Source organism: Myripristis murdjan, chromosome 4, assembly GCF_902150065.1.
Source record: "Myripristis murdjan chromosome 4, fMyrMur1.1, whole genome shotgun sequence".
Lineage (NCBI taxonomy): Eukaryota > Metazoa > Chordata > Actinopteri > Holocentriformes > Holocentridae > Myripristis > Myripristis murdjan.
The window spans coordinates 31,355,245-31,372,415 of NC_043983.1; the positions used below are offsets into that span (position 1 = coordinate 31,355,245).

The 17,171-nt window shown below is 39.5% G+C and overlaps 1 protein-coding gene across 1 annotated transcript in view; it reads left to right on the top strand.

Annotated features, from left to right (window-relative positions):
• Positions 1-6,196: 6,196 nt before the first annotated feature.
• The window catches only part of naaladl2 (N-acetylated alpha-linked acidic dipeptidase like 2), a 331,707-nt gene continuing 320,732 nt past the window's right edge, over positions 6,197-17,171 (top strand). The window contains exons 1-3 of the mRNA XM_030048811.1: positions 6,197-6,365; positions 8,851-9,028; positions 12,250-12,411. Coding sequence (XP_029904671.1) covers positions 6,197-6,365; positions 8,851-9,028; positions 12,250-12,411 — 509 coding nt within the window. The remainder of the gene's footprint in view (positions 6,366-8,850; positions 9,029-12,249; positions 12,412-17,171) is intronic.

Consider the following 17,171-nt stretch of genomic DNA (forward strand, 5'->3'; position numbering starts at 1 on the left):
AATCTGTCACCTCAGTGTGTTAATGTTCTTACTTCTACTGTGCATACAGGACAGCCACCAACCTTCAGACATGTTTGTAATTGGATCACTGTGTTTCTTTGTGTATGACAGAGCATTTCCAGATCAACAGCTGCCACCAAAGTACATCAGTACTGTTAGCATGCTATGACTACAGTACAAATGTTGTACCATGTTTTCCTGTGTCTGAGAAAACATAACTGGATTGATATTACCGCACAGATGTCTACATCATTTGTTGCTGCAGATGGTGCCAGTTTGGGGTTTTCACAGAACTAATTTTTTTGCTTCAGTGGAACCAAGAGCATCTAAGTCAGATGATCTAAGACCCCAATTCCTTGACATCCAAATTCATTCCCAACAACAGATGGTGTGTTATGTTATATGAATTTGTTTGGCTGGTCATACATTAGTCCCTTCAGGATTTTGCTGAAGTTTTTGTGGCCGCTGTTGCCAAAAATGGAATACAATTAGGATAAATGGAAGACAAAAGGGACTGAACTGCTTCCACCTGTATGGTAAATAAAACTACAGCTCATTGTGGTCTGGATCATCCATCCTCTCCTCTATAAAGCTCCACTGCTGAGTCGTTGGTTGTAGTAAATGCCATGGAAATTGCCTGTAAACACCCAAGGCTCAGAAGTACTTTCACAAACAATGATACAAAGCATACCTTAAACTCTGGCTCTCTTTCTCTCAAAGTCAAAAACAGAAATCCACTCTCACATACGTTAGATTGCTTCAGAACGAAGAAACCTCTTGTCTTTATAGGCTCAAAAAGAGAAACCTTATTGGATTGGCTAACTTCAGCTAACTAATTATATATACATTTACAATGCATATAGCATATGCTTAAACATCGGTAAGCTAATTCCATTTGAATAGGATTACAGTGCAAATGGGAGGATGACCCTGCTACTGCCTCCAAATTCATTACTTCTCTCTGGGGAGCCAATGTGGTACAGGCCCACAAGCTGCAGACAAATTCACACAAAACCTTTTCAAACTTTATTACATGAGTAAATGAATATGCTATTTTGCTTTCACATAAAAGATCCAGGTAGACGCACAGTTTGTTTTCCTGTGCTTTTAATGTGTTTGAAGTGTTTAATGCAAAAATGTGGGCCAGTTTTTCCATTTCATTGAGAATAATTGTGGTCATGTGGCAGTAATAATTGCAATAACTTGCAAAATGGCAAGTTAGCACAGATAATGCAGGGATTAATTAGACTTCCATTAATTGTTGACATTATGAAATCGCAAATTCCTGGAAACACTGATTAATAGCATAAATACCTTTGGCCTAGAGTTTTCAGTTGAGAACTTGCAAATGCATAGTCACCATCAGAAGTGAAGCGCTGTCACCGTTGCTGGCCACCATTGGCATGGCGACGGTGAATTGCACTTGATGATGGAGGGCTGAAAGGCATGTCGCAGATAAAGGTTTGAAATGCCAGCTGTCAGTCAACGTGGGCTGACTGATTGGCCAGAAACACTCTATAGGCCAGACATTATGTCCTCTGGGTGAGGGAGGGAGGGGTGGGCCGAGGGGGTAGAGGGGTCGGATGGAGAGATAGAGGACAGGAATTGAGTATGAAAACAGAGAGAGTGTGAAGACTGAGAAATGGAGCGGGAGGAAGGATGGGGTAAACTGAGAGAGAGAGAGAACAAGAACAGATTGTGTCTGGTCTCATGGTGCATTTTTGGCAATGATGTATTGATCTAACTAAAGAGTTTTTAAAGGTCTACTATGCAAAACTGCAGTGTCAATTTAAGTGAGAAGTGTGAGCTGACAAAAACATGTAAAGTAAAGCTTCCTGATGCGTCCCTGATAAAGGAAGTAGAATGAAGTGATGCACGCAGTAAGGGGAGTCCAGACACAAGCAGTCAGCTAAGACCCTTGGAGACACATGATAAAGACAGGTGAATGTTCCCCGGCTGTCCACTTGTATTCGGATCACCCCAAACACATTTTAAACTGAGTTCAAACAAGGTCACTGTCTCCTTAAACTAGTCAGTACAGCAGGGTGGTAAGTTTTGTCTACTCTCCACAATACAAGTCTTCCCAAAATACAATTTAGAGGAATATGAGCAGGGGCATGAGAGCCAAAGATTAAGGCTGTCCCTTTCAGAGAGGCTTTTGACTATTCTTTGTTTTTTATTCAATTTTTTTTTTATTATTATTATTTTATTTTAAAGAAGACACTGACTTGTTCAGTCTGCTCGAGAGCCTCAGGGTCCAAAAAGCAGAGGCCAGAATATAAAAATTAAGCATGAAAATATAATGATTTATTTATTTTAATAGGTTGGTGGGGCAGATTTTGAAGTTCATAGCATAATCTTCATGAAGAAGTGGCCTATAAAGTAATGTATTTCATGATGAAAGTGGGGAGTGTTATTACTTTTTTTTCAATTTATAATTGATTATTCATGCAGTTGATATTAGGTTGATACTGGCATACAGTAAGTTCAGGATGGAGATTGTTTTCTCTCTGTGTATAATATTTATTGGCATTGGTTGTTTATGACAATGTTTAAAAATAACAACAACAACAAAAAAAAATATGTTTATGACTACATAGAACCGTTTACATAAATCCTGTGTTTGTGATTGCATAAAATACGTTTGTTTGTTTTTTTTTTTGTTTTTTTTTTTTAAACAGGGTCGAAAAGTTTTTATTCTCAATCATTACTGATGTGATAAAAAAAAAGACCAGTTCAATGCTTTAAAAGCCAACAGTAGAGACTGTGGTTGTACTAGGCAGTTCCCAGTATGATTGCCTTGAATTGCCTGAATGTGTAACAGAAGGCCTGTTTCCACCAAAAGGTTCCTGGTAGTATTTAGGGGGCAGGAGCTACTACAGGAACGTCCTCTCGCTCGGCCCTCTCACCTGCCGTGTCTCCACTGAGAGGGCCGAGTAGGAGGAAGGTTCCTGTAAAGTTACTGGGCGGTTGCAGGACCATGACTGGGGCATCAAAATGCGTGTTGTTAAAAACGTGTGTTGTTCGCTAAAGCTAACGTTCCCTAAAGCTAACATTAGCGTCCCTAAAAATGCCGGCTAAAAAGTGTGTTGTTAGCGTTAGCTAACATTAGCTAGCACATTAGCGTTAGCTTGGTAGTGTTGGCCGTGTTGCTAGGGATGCCTAATGTTAGCTAAAGCTAACGCTAGCGTCCGGCTATTTTATTGCTTTCTGTTGACACCACATCGCGCCGTGAGTAAATCCAATCAGCACCAAGTAAACCCCAAGCCCCACCCAGGAGTTTTTCGGGGCCGCTCAGAGTCCCTACCCCGAGGCAGGGCCTTTTTTTAGCCCCTGTAAAAGTTCAGGAACTCTCACCTTCGGTAGTAGTGGTGGAGAGACGCGACAACGGCCCCGGCCCCGTAAAATTACCCCAAAGTTCCGGTGGTGGAAACGGGCCTAGAGTATTGCTGGAAAATAAAACTGATTTCACGATTACATGGCGGTTTTGCAAAACTGAAATATGTAAATAGAAATGTTTACACATGAAGAAACATGAGGGTCAGTTAGTTTTCCCCTCGCACTCTACTGAGAGTCTGTGCATTGCAACTTTAGTGTGTGTGTGTGTGTGTGTGAGATTCTGACAGTGCATATTGTTGAAGTGAGGAAAAAAAAAACATGAGTTGCAAGGCTTTCACTCCCCAGCAGTGATATGTGTCACGGCTAAAAGCTCACTGGATGTCTGCATGGCTATAATGCGAGGTCAGCAGTTGAATGAACTTTTGTTCCATTTTACCGAGAGGATCCTTCATCTGCATTGAGCTAGAAGTAATGGAAGTGTGGTGGAGCATTGAAGATTGATGCCAGGGAACTCCCAGACCTCTTCCCCCTCCTTTTACCTTCTTCCTCTGCAAACACTGTCTCTTTCTCCTTCCCTGTCTTCCTCTCCTCGCTTCCTAATTCATTTGCTTTGTCTTTCTTCACTGTTTCTGTGGCTTTTTTTCCCTTTTCAGTATCTATTAGTTTTCTGCTCCACCATTACCTCTTGCTCTAATTGTCTCTGTGTATCTCTCTCTCCCCTTTCCTTCTCTCTCAGTCTGTTATCTAATCTCCTTTCTAACAGAGAAGTGCCCACTCAGTTTTAACAAGGACAATTCAGTCAAATATTCAGACCTGAAATGGTCTTAAATCATAAAATGTCTTAGCAGTAATCACTGGAAGCATCAGTAATGATTATATTTGTTGGTTTGTATGTGTATGTGTGCACACATACTAGTAATGAGACTATAATTGCCGCTATATCTGAAGGTCATATCATTATTACTTTTATTAATGATATTGATAATGATAATAATAATTTATCTATGCTTTTTTACCCTCAAATATCGTGTGAATTTTATCTTTTTAGTGCAACAGTATAACCCAAATATCTAATGAAACCTGATATTAAAGTAATATTTTTCCTCATTTAAGGGAACATTTTTACAATATCTAGCACTTATTACAGTATCTGTTGCATTAAACTTTGTCTTCTTACTCTCTCTCATGTTATTTATTTCTTTATTTTGACTGAAGCTGGTTTTAACCTATAATGGTTTTAATAAACCGTCTGTTAAAGCCACAGGCTTTAAGTAAAAAAACAGCTTCGGAGTTTGACTGCAGATCAAGGCGTTTTGTTTTACTTAAGAGTGTGTGTGTGTGTGTGTGTGTGTGTGTGTGTGTGTGTTTTCTGAGCAGTTATCAATTGTACAGTTCATTTGTCCATTCATGGAGGGCTTTGATGATGAAATGTGTAAAAAGGACAATTAAATTTGATGATATAGCAAGACACTGGCCAAGAGCTTTTATACATCTCATCCACACACAGATGTCACACACACACACACACACACACACACACACACACACACACACACATTACACATGTCTTTTATGCATGCAATCCCAGTCCTGCAAGAGGTTTAATGATGCTGTTTAAAAGCTGCATTGAACCCAGAGTGAGTGTTACTGGGACACACACACACACACACACACACACACACACACACAGTACTTAACTCAGTGTCTTGGCCTAACTTCTGGTCTCTCCGTCACATTAATGTGTTTAAATGCATCACAGCTCCCTGCAGTGCTTTTACTCTTCATAATTGTGTGCTGAGAGGCTTTGGTCAGTCACTTAGCCTGAGTAGCTTTTTAACCACATTCATCACATTTCCCTCTATATCCAGTGCTAAAGTAACATCACTGACCTTTGGTGAGGAGAGTAGTTTTAATGTGACCCAGCTGGCTGATACCAGGATTTCAACACACAGTCTACTTGGTTTGTCCATTGAAGGGTCTCAATTAAATGTGTTGGGATGTGCACTTCCTGCCAAAATCTATGCAATTTTGGCACACCAGTAGTGTTTTTATCTGTCTGTCTCAGTGTGCTTTCCCCTCTCATATTTATCTTCCTCTTTCTCCTGTGGGGAAGGTGTGCACTGCTCTTTGTTGGGTGTATGTAGTCCTCTAGTTGTACTCTCATGATGACCACATGTCCATGCAATGACAGAAAATTGAGGTAAATCCTCCTCCGTGAGGACATTTTTGGTGTTCCTCACCTGGTCCATTTTGTTATAGTAAATGTGTTTCTGCAGGTGGAGAAATCAAAAGAAGCAATTAGATGAAAACTGAACCATTTAGCCATTTATTTCCACTTGTCCATGTTTAGCCTGTTGCTATTTGTTTTCACATAAAATTGATTCTGTTTGACTACTTGAGAAATACTTGTTTTGGTTCAGGACTTGGGTTTAAGGGATTAATGTTAGATTTAGCACTGAATCTCTGCTATGATAAGGGTTAAGAAAGCATTCAAAAAAGCATTTTTATCTGTGTTTGAACCAGTTTTGAATCAATTTATCAAATCTGAATGCTTGCCAATCCCTTATTGACACTTATTACATAATTTGTTACAGAAAAATAGCCACAGAAATTTCCAAAGCATCACTTTGGAATTTTAGATGATGCTGCATTGATAAGTGCTTACCCATCGCACATCATGGGAGGGGATTCAATAAGAGATTAACAAAAACTTGCTTACTGCAGCCTGGCTCCATGGATTGATCTGGGTTAAGGGTGCAGGAATGAATGTTGTCATTGAGGGTCCTCACAAGTATGGATATACAAACATATGTGTACACTGGTGCATGTGTGTCTGATGCTCCATTCAGGTGACATCATGGCATACAGAAAAGTGTGTGACGCCCAGGGTGGCCCGCTGGTGGGAGAGGTCCTGCAGTGTTCTGGAGGTCTGGATCTGGACTGGGACCTGGACAAGGAGGAGCTGCAGGAACCCGGAGCCAGCATGGACCGTATGCAGATGCAACATGTAGAGCGCCAGAGACCCGGTAGGAAACATGTCAGTAGAGTAGGAAGGTGCATGTCCCAGGTCACATTGCCACTTACATGTTTTGAAACTCACTTTTTAACTATTTCTAGAGATTGGTGGTTACCCATCAGCCTCAGGGTTGTACATTGTAATGCAGTCTCACAATAAATACTGTTCTTCAAATGTATCTCAAATGATAATTCTGTCTTAACATTATTTTGTTGCCATGCTAATATAATAATATAAAGACTACACATTCAAGTGATATTCAGCATTTCATACTCGGGACCTGATTCATCTGACTGACCCGCAGAGTTCAAAGGGATTTTTATTTCATGAAAACTGACAACCAAAACTACACACTTCCCTGAACCTCTGAAACCTTTATGCAAATTTATTTGTGTATCTTTGTGTTTTTTAAAATACTTTATAAGAGGCTTGAGATGTGAGCTAAGCGTGTTTGTGCATGTAGAATTTAAGAGAGTATTTGCATGCACTTATCAAGGCATGAACAAAAATTTTCAGAAACACATGATGCACCTGAGAGTGTTAAATGCATACTGCATACTTTCACTATAGAGTTGACTTGATCCGAAAGAAAAACATTTTATAAGGAAAACAGTTAGGTAGTGATAGATTATGTTTCATTAAAATCCAGAGGTCATTAATTAAAATGACCTCAGTAGCTCAAAAAGATGAACCGCATTCATTGGTTTCTGGCAAGGAATAAACTACCAAACCCAAAGTGCAGCAGATCCACACAGCAGTCTTGCACTTTTTTTTTATAGTGACAAACATTTCAGCCAAGTCAGGCCTTGTCAGTGTTTATCCGTTTGAGTTTGGTGCTTTAATGAAGTTAAGATATGTTGAGGTTGACTTTGGAGGGAGTTGGGATTCAAAACATTAAATGTTGTGCCACTCAACAAATGATGCTCATTAGCATTGAGAATCAACCTCATCAATTTTGTCAATGTCCAGCGTTAAAATATACTGATTTTTCTGAACACTCCTGCCAAAAAAAAAAAAAAAACAGTGTCAGGAGGCTTGAATTATTTCACATGAAACTGTCAAATAATTCTTGCAAGTAATATTTTAGTTAACTTTCAACAGAATTAGCAGTAGGCACTCTTTGACATGGACTCTCTAAATTTAGGAGAACAGGCTCATCATAATTCACTCTTAGCACAATTAAGATGCCCTGGAAATAAGATTGGACATTTGAGTGCAGACAGAACCCAGGCATATTGATGCTGTGACAGCAGTTGGGCTTACAATGTGAATTATGAAAACAGACACTTGTACAGTTCTAGTTAGGTTCTAGTTTTCTTGTTTATCTCCCTTTTAAAGGAATATCTCACTTTGGTTTATCATGCGTAGTTCACCCCCATGTAAATAGACCTGTAAATGTACAAGCTACATCAACACCCCCAGCTGTTAGTTGTCAGTGTTGTGGTGTGTTTATTTGTTGTGTATTATTGACTTAGTCCATGTTTGTGTAAATCATGTTATTGACCTATTCCATGCTGTTGTAACAGATAAATGAGTTTTTATGTTTTCACAGTCAGCATGGCAGACATCGGTAGGATTCTTTAGAGCAGTCAAGTAGAAAATGGATCTCATGCCAGAATGACATGCTCAGCCTTGATGTCTTGTGCCTTCGATAATCTTAAATACAAGTGGTACAAATACTTTTAATTTGAAATGAACTTGTCACCATGGAAGAAAATACATTTTTGTCGTGAGGTTTGCCTCTGCCAAAAGCTGTAGAGGAATGAAAAGACTTAACCACCGTAAAACTACAGTTGAGCTCCTCAGCTTTGAAGGATCCCCTCTTTTGAAATCTGCCTGCAGTTCTGTATCAGTGGTAGTTTACTATCCTTACAGACTACATGCTTTCACCCGTGGGCCAACTGTTTCATTTTTCCTCTCAAAACCTTAGCAACAGTTGCTACATTTCCAATTAACCTTTTATTCTCAGAATAACATAAACATATGTATAGTATGCCAATTGCCATTATGAGTCAAATTCTAATACTGATATTAGAGTGAGTTTTAGGTTTTTTGCATGAGGAATTGCTCAGTTCTCTATGAACTGAAAAAATAACATGACTTATGAAACCCCACCTTTTGACCTTAGTGTCCTGGGTTCAAATCTGATCCCAGGCCATTTGCTGCATGTCATCCCCTCTCTTCTTTGCCGTTCTTGTCTCTCTTGTAGCTGTCAAATAAAGCAGAAATGCAAAAAAAAAAAAAAAACTTCAAAAAAGAAAGCGTAATAAGATGTGTGTGAACAAAGACTAAGGATGCAAAGGACCATACAACATAATGTCAAAATGTAATCCCTCACAGACCAGTGTAGGCTGTTGAATAAAATGGTGAAAGTGCATTTTAAAAGTAAGAAATCTTTGAATCTTTGAGTAATTGGTATTGATCAAAAATATGGAAGTTTTGTGAAATAGGTAGGTGAAGACCTTACTTATTTGGCTCTAATATTGTCCTTTAAGGGCGTTCGGACCCTGGCCCTGATCCTGACCCTGAGCTGATGGAGCCCATCCAGCCCTCTGTTTCGGTTTCTCCTCACGGACGTTTTGAAAGACTGCAGGAAGATCCCAACTACATCTCCCACTTCACCAGGGCTCCAGGCCATAAGGGCCAGCGGAGGTTTCACTGCTTCTTGCTCAGGTAACTCATGGACTATAGAAACAGACATTGTACAATCCATATTTTTATGCTGCACCACATTCACTGTCGGAGTTACATATTGTAGGTCAACCGTCCAGATCAGAAAAACCTTGTAAGGAAGATGGGTGCAAGATTTTCTTTGTACAATGTGAAAAACTGCTTCAGAATACATTGTAAGTAAATATTACTCTGGGAAAGTATGACAAAACCGTTTTTTTTTTGTTTTTTGTTTTTTTTTTCTGTTTCATTAAAGCCTTCCTCATTTATTTGTTGTTTCCATTTATTTAATGTGGGCATGAGGAAGCCCTATGAGACCGTAAAAGTGACTAAGGGTTATATAAATGAGCTGGAGTTGCAAGATATAATGGCAATCCTGAAGCAAAATGTCATTACTCAACAGGCAACAAGCACATTTTTATTGCATTTAGAGAAAAGCTTGACTCATAGATGTATGTTGAGTATAATAATGCCGTTTTGTATGGTCAGCCATAGAATCTCCATGGCGAGACTGAAACCTTGAAATCTTTCTGTGAAGTTTTCACTGAACTTTGACAGGGATTCTGTTATGATTCAGTCATCCACTCATGAAAGCAGACACCTGTGATAAAATGCTGTAACAAACTGCTCTTTGGTTGGATGTCAACATACTGGTTTTACCTTGAAGGCTTCAAACCATTTTATGAAAAATAACAATGGGGTTTTCTCACCCCTGTAATGTCAGATTGAGAATATTCAGGTGCTCAAAAATGTCACAGCGAAAACAGACTTCTGCTGGCATTAAAGATGTGTTCCAAGAGTTTTGCAGCTTGTTTGTGTTGACATTTGTAGAGGAAAGACACAAAGAAGAGGTTCAGTACCTTTCCTTTGCCGGGCCATTTGATTGTTATGTACAAGGTAATACATTTTAGTCAGTAATTGCCAGAAAAGGCATGTTGTAGATGGAAATCTGCAGTAGATAAAACTCAAAATCACAGTCCTTGTTGTTTTTTCAATTCACAATGAAATTTAGAGCATAATATGGATTGATGACTGATGCCAAAAAAAAAAAACTGCATTTATGGGGCTGTCTTAGCTGCCAGACCTTCAACTCTGCTATTGTAGAGGCTCCAAGTAACCACCAGGTAAACCCTCGGTGGATATAATTTATATTTTCTGACAAGAGACAATATAAAATAGAAAATGACTTCACCAATCAATCACTCACACAGTTCCTCAAGGACGCACACTGTCATTACAATCAGTTGATTTGTCCACAGCTGTAGAAATAACCTCTGCGTGTGAAAGATTCTCCAAATGTTTTCTAATTCCATGTGAATCACAAGGAACTTTGTCAATGACAACAATAATTTAGTCTTTAGCAGTCTGTGACTCAGTAAAAGGTCTCTTCTTGGCTTTGTAGTGCCTCCTCATATTGTCAGTATACAAAGTAAACAAATACAATATGTTCACTTTTTCAGGTCATTTTTGGGCATTTCTGCTTTATTGGGTAGGTCCAGTGGAGAGAGACAGGAGAGACAGGGCAGACAGAGGGGATGACATGCAGCAAAGGGCCGTAATTGAACCCAGGCCACTGCAGCCAAGACTTACCCTCAATATTATGTAGTAGATGCGCTACTCACTGAGCCACCAGCGCGTCCCTACTAATTTTCATTGTCAGGTTTTGTGCTTTTTGGCTTTGAGACACTCAAGTTGGTAATTAATGTTAACACTGACACCCCAGCTATACGTTATACATCACCTGCTCAACTAACATCGAGGAAAGTGAAGGTCAGACGATGCAGCTATGTAGAGCTTCCCTGAAATGAAGTCCACAGATTGGGTCATTAGTTGGCTGATGTAGGGACTCATGATTCTGGGCCTTCGCTTGCCTGTACATTTTGTTCAAGACTTCAAGACTTCACATCTTTATGGTGAATGATCAAGACAAGGACTTTTCCGTTTTTGATGTCTTTATGCTGAAGCATTGCATTGCCATTGGGACAGTTGTTGGAGTAACATAAAAAATGGAGTATAGCTTTTATATTCTGATGTTTTATATATTGTAAAACTGACAGTAAGTTGTATTGCTCATTACACTGGAAAAAAACTTGACTGGGCCGCATCTGGTCAGCCATCCATCCATCTATTTTCTAGCATCTAAGTCAGAGCTACAGTAGTGACAGGATAAACGTCGTTTTGATTGCTGGTATTCAAAATCTCACCCTGTCTGTCGTTACCCATAGCTCCTCCTTCAGGTGAGGGTTAGAACAATTATGGACCTATAAATGTAAAACTGCATCACATAGAAATCAATGGAATGGTCTCTTGTTTTAATCCTATAGTGTATTTTGGACAATTCAGTGCCTTGATTGTCATATATGTATTTGTTAAGCATTATGATGAAATCTGTCCCTGCCTCTTTGTATGGCAGTATGCAGTCAACGTATCGTTTGGTTGCACCATTAAGAACTGCACCAGGCAGGCAAAGAGAGCAGACCTCACATATTCCCAAAACATCCCCAAACAACCTGTCCAGTTGACACAGCACCTGCCACCAGGATGGACCGGTCACTTATCTGGATAAGCACCCCTGTGAGGCACTTATGTCAAGGTTTGAATCACGCCTTTGGGCATGAGGGCAGTAGTACTAACACTCTCAGCTTCTTTAAAAAGTATTTTTAAAAAAGCAGTATATCAAATCTCAGACTGCAGATCACCCATAAACACAGTCTTTTCTTTTAGCCGCTGTGGCACCTTGAGGAGTCTATTGCATAATGTTTACCAATATACCATCACATTTGAAATAACACCATTAGTATTTTGAGTCTGAGTATGTTTTGAGCCATATTGATCCAGCCTGAAAACAAACCTTACGATTTGGAATCAAGTTTCTAGCCTCGTTAGTTTCATAGCATAAAATGATAGTCTTCTAATGGCAGAAATCCTGGATCTAGATCATTACCAAAACTGATTATTCCTTCCCATCTGTCCACCTGTTACAGAGAGATATCCTGCGGTCAGTCAGATAAACAAATTAACTAATGGATGAAAACATAATTTCTTAATCAGAGGGAATCAAAAGCAATGCATTAAAACTAGAGCATTATTTTATCACATAATCACAATGCTGTGTCAGAATGCTTTTCAACAGGAGACATTGCTGGAGGAAGGCCATTATATATCATCCCTTGTCATGTTTCTTTCTCGACTCCTCTCTGACCTCTCTCTGTTGGTGCTCCTAGGTACTTCCTGGCAGGGGTGGGAGTTTTTGTCTTGGGGGTACTGATTGGCCGGTTCGCTCATGCACCAACTGGGAAACCACCTGTTCCCCCGTCGGACAGCTCCGACCTGCTGGAGGAGCTGCTGAGAGGAATCACAGCTGACAAGATAGATGCTCTTCACAGGTAGGCTCCGTCCCATGCTGTTACAAAATGACACTAATCTGAAAGAAGTGTAGCTTTGAACTGGACAAATGGAACAATACAGTCAGAGGTCCAAGGCATCCTGCGGGTCCATCAGCCCTAAAGCCCCCTTTAAAGGGTGATGAAACAGATGGAAAATGTCTGCTTCCACCTAATCCCCAGTCTTGAAAAATACAAAGTTGCGGTTGTTGATAGATTGGTGGCGGTGGGAATCAGACGGTGTGAATTGCAGTATGGAGTTGAGACCCCTGTGCACTTGAGTGCATGTGTATAAGGAGAATCCAAGCTGGCATTTGTAGTTGGGATTGGTAACATGATGATGGATGATTATAGAAAATCATCTAAGGACACTGGAAGAACCTGATGAAGTCTGAGGGATGAAAATGTCGTAGGGAAAAGTGAATAATAAAAGGAATTATTTGAGAGGCATGAAGACTTGAGAGCAACTCCATTTTAGTATAAAAGGCTTATGTAGTACTTATGTAGGTGTGCCAGAGAGGTGTTCGGTACATTGAAGATCAAAAGTACCCGCGCTCTTTGATTATTCATTGAAAGTAACATTTTGGTCCTGACAAACCTTAAGTCCGAAAAGATCATCTTCAAAAGATGCTCTGTTAGGTTAGTTTCAATAAATATTCTTTTGAAATTGCAAGAGCAGAATATTTTTGCCACCACTGGCTGACATCAAAAAGCTAAGATTACACATAAAATAAGGTTTTGGCTGTGTCCTGTACAATGGGCTGGAGTTGGATAGATGGTGGGTGCATAAAATAGTGAAAAAATATGTTTTGGAGAGATATTAATTGCAATTATGTGTAATTTGAATAGCGTGAGGTTCTAATTTATTTATTTTTTCTTTTTTTAAAGAGCCTCAAGACTGTGATATTTTGCTTATATGTACCAGCAGAGTTTGTAAATTGAGTTTTGTGCGTGGTGAGTGGTGTGGTTTTAACATGTTTGTGCAATTCATATTTCAGACAGTAATGTACCCTCACTAGTGGTGTTGCAGTGGATATACATCATGTTCATGGCAGTACTAAAAGCTTATGAGATTTTTTTCCTCAACATTTATAATGTTACATGCAAACCATGTATCATACCTTTAATATTCAGTATAGACTCATCATGTATTATATCTTTGAACTGGCTGATGTAATGATCATATCTAGGGCTGAAATGAGTTGAGAAAACTTTCAATATTCATCCTCAATTTTGTTTATTGATATTGCAAAGATGAAATAGTCACATCCCAGTAAAAAAATAACAAGGGATAACAAAAGGTTTGGGGGAATTTGCAAAGAAAAACCTAAGAGTCTGCCAGCACCAAAACAAGCCTCACAAGTTCATTTTGGTTTCAGATGTAAAACCATCTGGCCACAATGGAACAATTTAAGTTAACAGCCCCGAATCGAAAACAGAATCAGAGTATGTCTTTCCCAGGTTACAAAGAATTGGATTTTATTCTCACGCTTTTAGTAAATTTGTTATTTTTTTCCTCTGTAACTGATACTAATATATGTTGCTAAGACTGTAAATGTCCTTCCGACATTTGCGCTGCATCTTGAAAGTTTATTTTCTTCAGTAGTAATCATTATGAGATCAGGAGTGCATAAAATCAACAGCAAATTATATATAAAAGTTTCAACATTAAATGATTTTTCCCAGTTGGTTACTCCTGCTGGGTGTCAAGAGTGAAGGGATTTTTAATATTTTAGCTTTGATCTTAACTAGCCCTTTTAGCGACCATGGCAGTAGGAGGTAGTGGATTAGCATATTAATTTATCAGTTAATTTAAGCCTCTTCTTCACCCAGATGGGAATACTGGGCAGACCTGATGTTTCTTAGCCAAGTGGGTATGATAAATACAATATTATGAAACGCTTTTGTAAAGGACAGACATACTTGACAAGATGCAAGACTTGATTAAGTTAATTTCTATAAAGATCGGTGGTGTATTCCTATAAATAATTGCCTGATTTACTTCTCTCAGTCGCTGTTTGATATAACAGTGTTTCTCAGAAAAAATCCAGTGGCACACAGGAAGTGATGCTTTTTATTTTAAATAAATACATACATGTCGCCCTCCTTCAAACCCATAAATTGAGACTTTGGCTCTGAATGGAAAGTACAAAGAAACCTTTAAGGTTTTATAAGAAAATATAAGGATAAGATGAAAGAATCTGTTTACTGTAGCCATTACATCAAAACCGAATGGGTTTCATGTACACAGCATCCCAGATAAAGACTCATGCACTGATAAGTGGTTTTATTTGAGGTAAGCTGTTTACTGCTCAGGAGCATCCATGTCTATCTCAATAATCAGGATATTCCTAATATGATCATGAAACTGGAACACAGATAGTAAAGCCTAGCAGTAAGTGGGATACTAGGAAAATATATCCCATTTACTGACAATATAACCAACAATATAATATGTAAACAAAAAAAAATAGTAGTAAAAGTCTTTTTGAAAGGAAGAACAAACAAAAATGTAATGCAACTAGGTCTGTAGCCTGTAATCTAAGCATTATTCTTAAAATCTTATTTTCTAGTAAAACAACTGGTGTAAGATAACGTTAATAATTTACTAAAAATGAGAGATATTATCTTTTCACTGGTGAAGTAAACAGCCATGCTTCAGACATTAATAAAATGTCTTAAAATACCTTGAAAATAGGAAGCCAAGACACACTATCCAAAGTTTTTTTCCGTAAGTCTCTGTTTCTTTTTTTTTTTTTTCAAGGGCACCCTCCATGTTTCAGTGCACTTTCTTGCATCACAGAATCCTCAGTTAAAATGGAAAGACAACATCTTTAATATATACTTTCAAACAAGTGAAGAACTCTAAGGCTCACAAAGAAAGACAGAGAAACAGAGAACTGGAATCAAGGACAGGGAGCGAGTGCTGGAGAGGCAAAGCCAGAGATAGATAATGGTGTTGTGTTTGATGGATATGTTTTAAAGGGGACATTTGAGAGGGAGCGAGATGGACCAAGAGAGAGAGAAAGACAGGGATTATAGTGTGACACCCGCTAACCCTAAGATCACCATGAGCGACAGCCTGACTTGTCGCCCTCTAGCCAAGCACTGAATTGAACTCACAGTGCGCAAAGGAGAGAGGGACACAGAGAGGGAGAGAGAAAATAGAGGTAAAGACACTAAAAACAGGTAGCGATGTTGTTGTTTTTTTTGCACGCCAACACAAGCCTCCATCAACCCGAACGCTGTCGTCTCCAAGCCAAAGGATCATGGGATGCCTGTGTATATGTGCCTCTGTGAGATAACTGGCTTTGCTGCTGAACTGAGACAATCATGTCACCATGGTTTCCCTCTCTGAGCTTTCCACTATTTTAATTATTTATTTTCTCACATTCATATTTTAAGGCATCAGACCCCCCCACGCCCCCATTCCCTGCATCCCCATACCAACATACACACATGCACACACACGCACACAGAAAACACACATACAACACATTTCAACCATCTGTGAGGAATATGTGTGCGTGTGTGTGAGTGTATGTGTGAGTGTTTGTGTGTTTGTGAGAGAGAGAGAGACTTGTTATTGTCACTGCCAATCACTGAGACGCTCTGGTCCCGGGTTAGACTGTAGCATGCGCGGTAATTTGATATGCTGAGGTGTGATATTCTCCATGCCTTAATCGCCTTAAACGTGCATTAAGTAGTATCTGACCTCAGTTTGCAACTGCTAGGAAGTCTCTGGTACAGCCACCCAACCTCTCAGCCTCTCCCCTGAACTACGGTGGCCTGTAACTGACACAAGTAACCTCACATTTTTACATTACAAAATAGTAAGCCTGCTAATTAGACCTGAGGTCCAACAAAAAATGTCAAGTGAAGAGGTAATCAAACGCCTTCGTACATGGCTATGTTCACAACTTGATCCTCGATTCACAGCCAGACTAAAGTCATTTTTATCTTACAGGGACCTGGAAATGGTTATCCATGCTTTTATCACCTCTCGACTGCACTACTGTAACTCTTTCTAAGTTGGGCTGGCCAGTTCCACCCTCTCTCGTCTGCGGCTGATTCCAAATGCAGCTAGTGGACTTTTAGCTGGCAGAAATAAAAGAGCACATCACTCTAGTCCTGGCTCATTTGCATTGGTTACCAGTGAAATACAGATTTGATTTTAAAATTGTATCACTGATTTTTAAGGCCCTACATGGATTCGCTCCACAAAACATTACCGATCTGCTCACTACCGGTCCTCTCAGTGCCCCAGTCACGCCTCAAAACCAAAGGTGAACAGGCTTTTTCTGTTGCCGCTCCAAGGCTCTGGAATAGGGGCATTACATGGAAATTCAACAAGTGCCTCCCACCTGACCTCCTCAGAATCACCTTATTTTTTTCCTACAATATCTTTTGCATAGTCAGTGAAGCCATGCAGATCATACATTCATACTAAAAAGAAATGTATTATTAACTGTAAAGCTGTAAATGGGTAGGCACCTCTTTACTTGAGTGAACTACTTCAAGACTTAAAACTAGGGGTGATCGAGTCTTCGTGGTAGCTTCTCCGAATTTATGGAATAGCTTACCACTTCACCTAAGACAGAGATGTCCCATCATGTGCCATGGAGGGCCAAGGGGCTTGGTTAGAATGAAAACCTGCAGCCTCTTGGATTGGACACCCCTGACCTAAGATTTGCTCTCACTCTAGGACACTTTAAGTCGTTGCTGAAGACTCACTTTTTCTCATTGGCATTCAGTTCAGGATG